This window comes from Gavialis gangeticus, unplaced genomic scaffold, assembly GCF_001723915.1.
Source record: "Gavialis gangeticus isolate Ggan-Ray unplaced genomic scaffold, GavGan_comp1, whole genome shotgun sequence".
In the NCBI taxonomy this organism is placed as follows: Eukaryota; Metazoa; Chordata; order Crocodylia; family Gavialidae; genus Gavialis; species Gavialis gangeticus.
In genome coordinates, this window is record NW_017728992.1 from 95917624 (window position 1) to 95918852 (window position 1229).

The following is a 1229-nucleotide window of genomic DNA, read 5'->3' on the forward strand; positions in this document are numbered from 1 at the left end:
ATCTGCTCAGGTCCCTTCTGACCCTACAAACTATGAAAGGGTCAAATTCAGCCTGCGTGGTGAAGGCAATATTTAATGTCTGGCAATCTTGTGTGTGTGTATCGAAAGAGACAGAAGCATTAAAGGCATGGTGCCACCTTAGTCAGGGGGCATATGCCCCCCCAGTGACCAGTCAGTGACTGAGGTGGGTCACCCTGCAGCCAGTCTTACCGACGAGGGGGGTGGGGTGGGGGGGTCGCCCTGGAGCTGATTGCGCTGACTGGGAAGTGGCCAGAGCACTTCATCCAGAGCTCCCACTCCCCAGCCAGCACTTGCAATGGGGGCACTGGCACTCCCATCTGCCCCCTGCCCATCGCTTAAGCAAGGAGTGCAGCCTGTCAGGGGGTGCACCAGCGCTCTCAGGGGGTGCACATGCACCCCCTAAGTGTCACCATTGGTTGAAGGAGTTCTGATGCTTAGCGCCAATCACATATTTAAAATTTTAGCAGTTGGATGCTATACACTAATTGTGTCTGTAAAATAGCTTACTGCACTGTGTAGATGAGGCTGTCAGGTGGTAGCTCAAAGGGTTCTTAAAACAAACAAATTAATTTAAGTGTCTTAATGCTTAATCATTATTTAGATCATTATGATAGATTTGCCTTCAATATTCCTGCAGCATGTTCATCATAGACATCGTGCAAATAAATCCATTTGACAGTTTTCAAACTCTTGCTTAAGGCCTAATGTTCAAATGCTACTAATGCCTAAACAGGTATTAAACAACAGTGAGAGAGAGAGAGAGAGAGCAGTAGTAATGATCATGAAAGAAATGGCAAAGATCTGTGAAATACTGAAGGTGTTTAATGTTTTATGTTTCTTTTCCTTGGTAACACATCAGGCTACAGCAAAACATTACTGATCTTGGATCCTTGCATCCATTTTTTAATAGGAAGCAGCAAAGAAGGGACTTTCTGGGAATTATTTGTCAATCTGGATGTAAACAAATATCTGTTAACAATAATCCTTTTGTACATTTGCTACAGGCGCTTAATCTTACTTGTAATGTCTGGGGAGATCCCACCCCAGAGATCACATGGCTGAAGAACGAGAAAACATTCACAGCAGATGACCATTGCATCCTGAAATATGAAGCTGGAAAATGTGCCAGTTTCACCATTACTGCTGTCAGCACAGTCGACTCGGGAAAATATGCCCTTCTGGTGAAAAATAAATACGGCACAGAGACA

At 44.7% G+C, this 1229-nt stretch overlaps 1 protein-coding gene across 1 annotated transcript in view; it reads left to right on the plus strand.

Moving 5' to 3' along the window:
• The window catches only part of MYOM1 (myomesin 1), a 154798-nt gene that overhangs the window by 147770 nt on the left and 5799 nt on the right, over window positions 1-1229 (plus strand). Inside the window, exon 38 of the mRNA XM_019525827.1 lies at window positions 1026-1170. Within this exon, the coding sequence (XP_019381372.1) occupies window positions 1026-1170 (145 nt within the window). The remainder of the gene's footprint in view (window positions 1-1025; window positions 1171-1229) is intronic.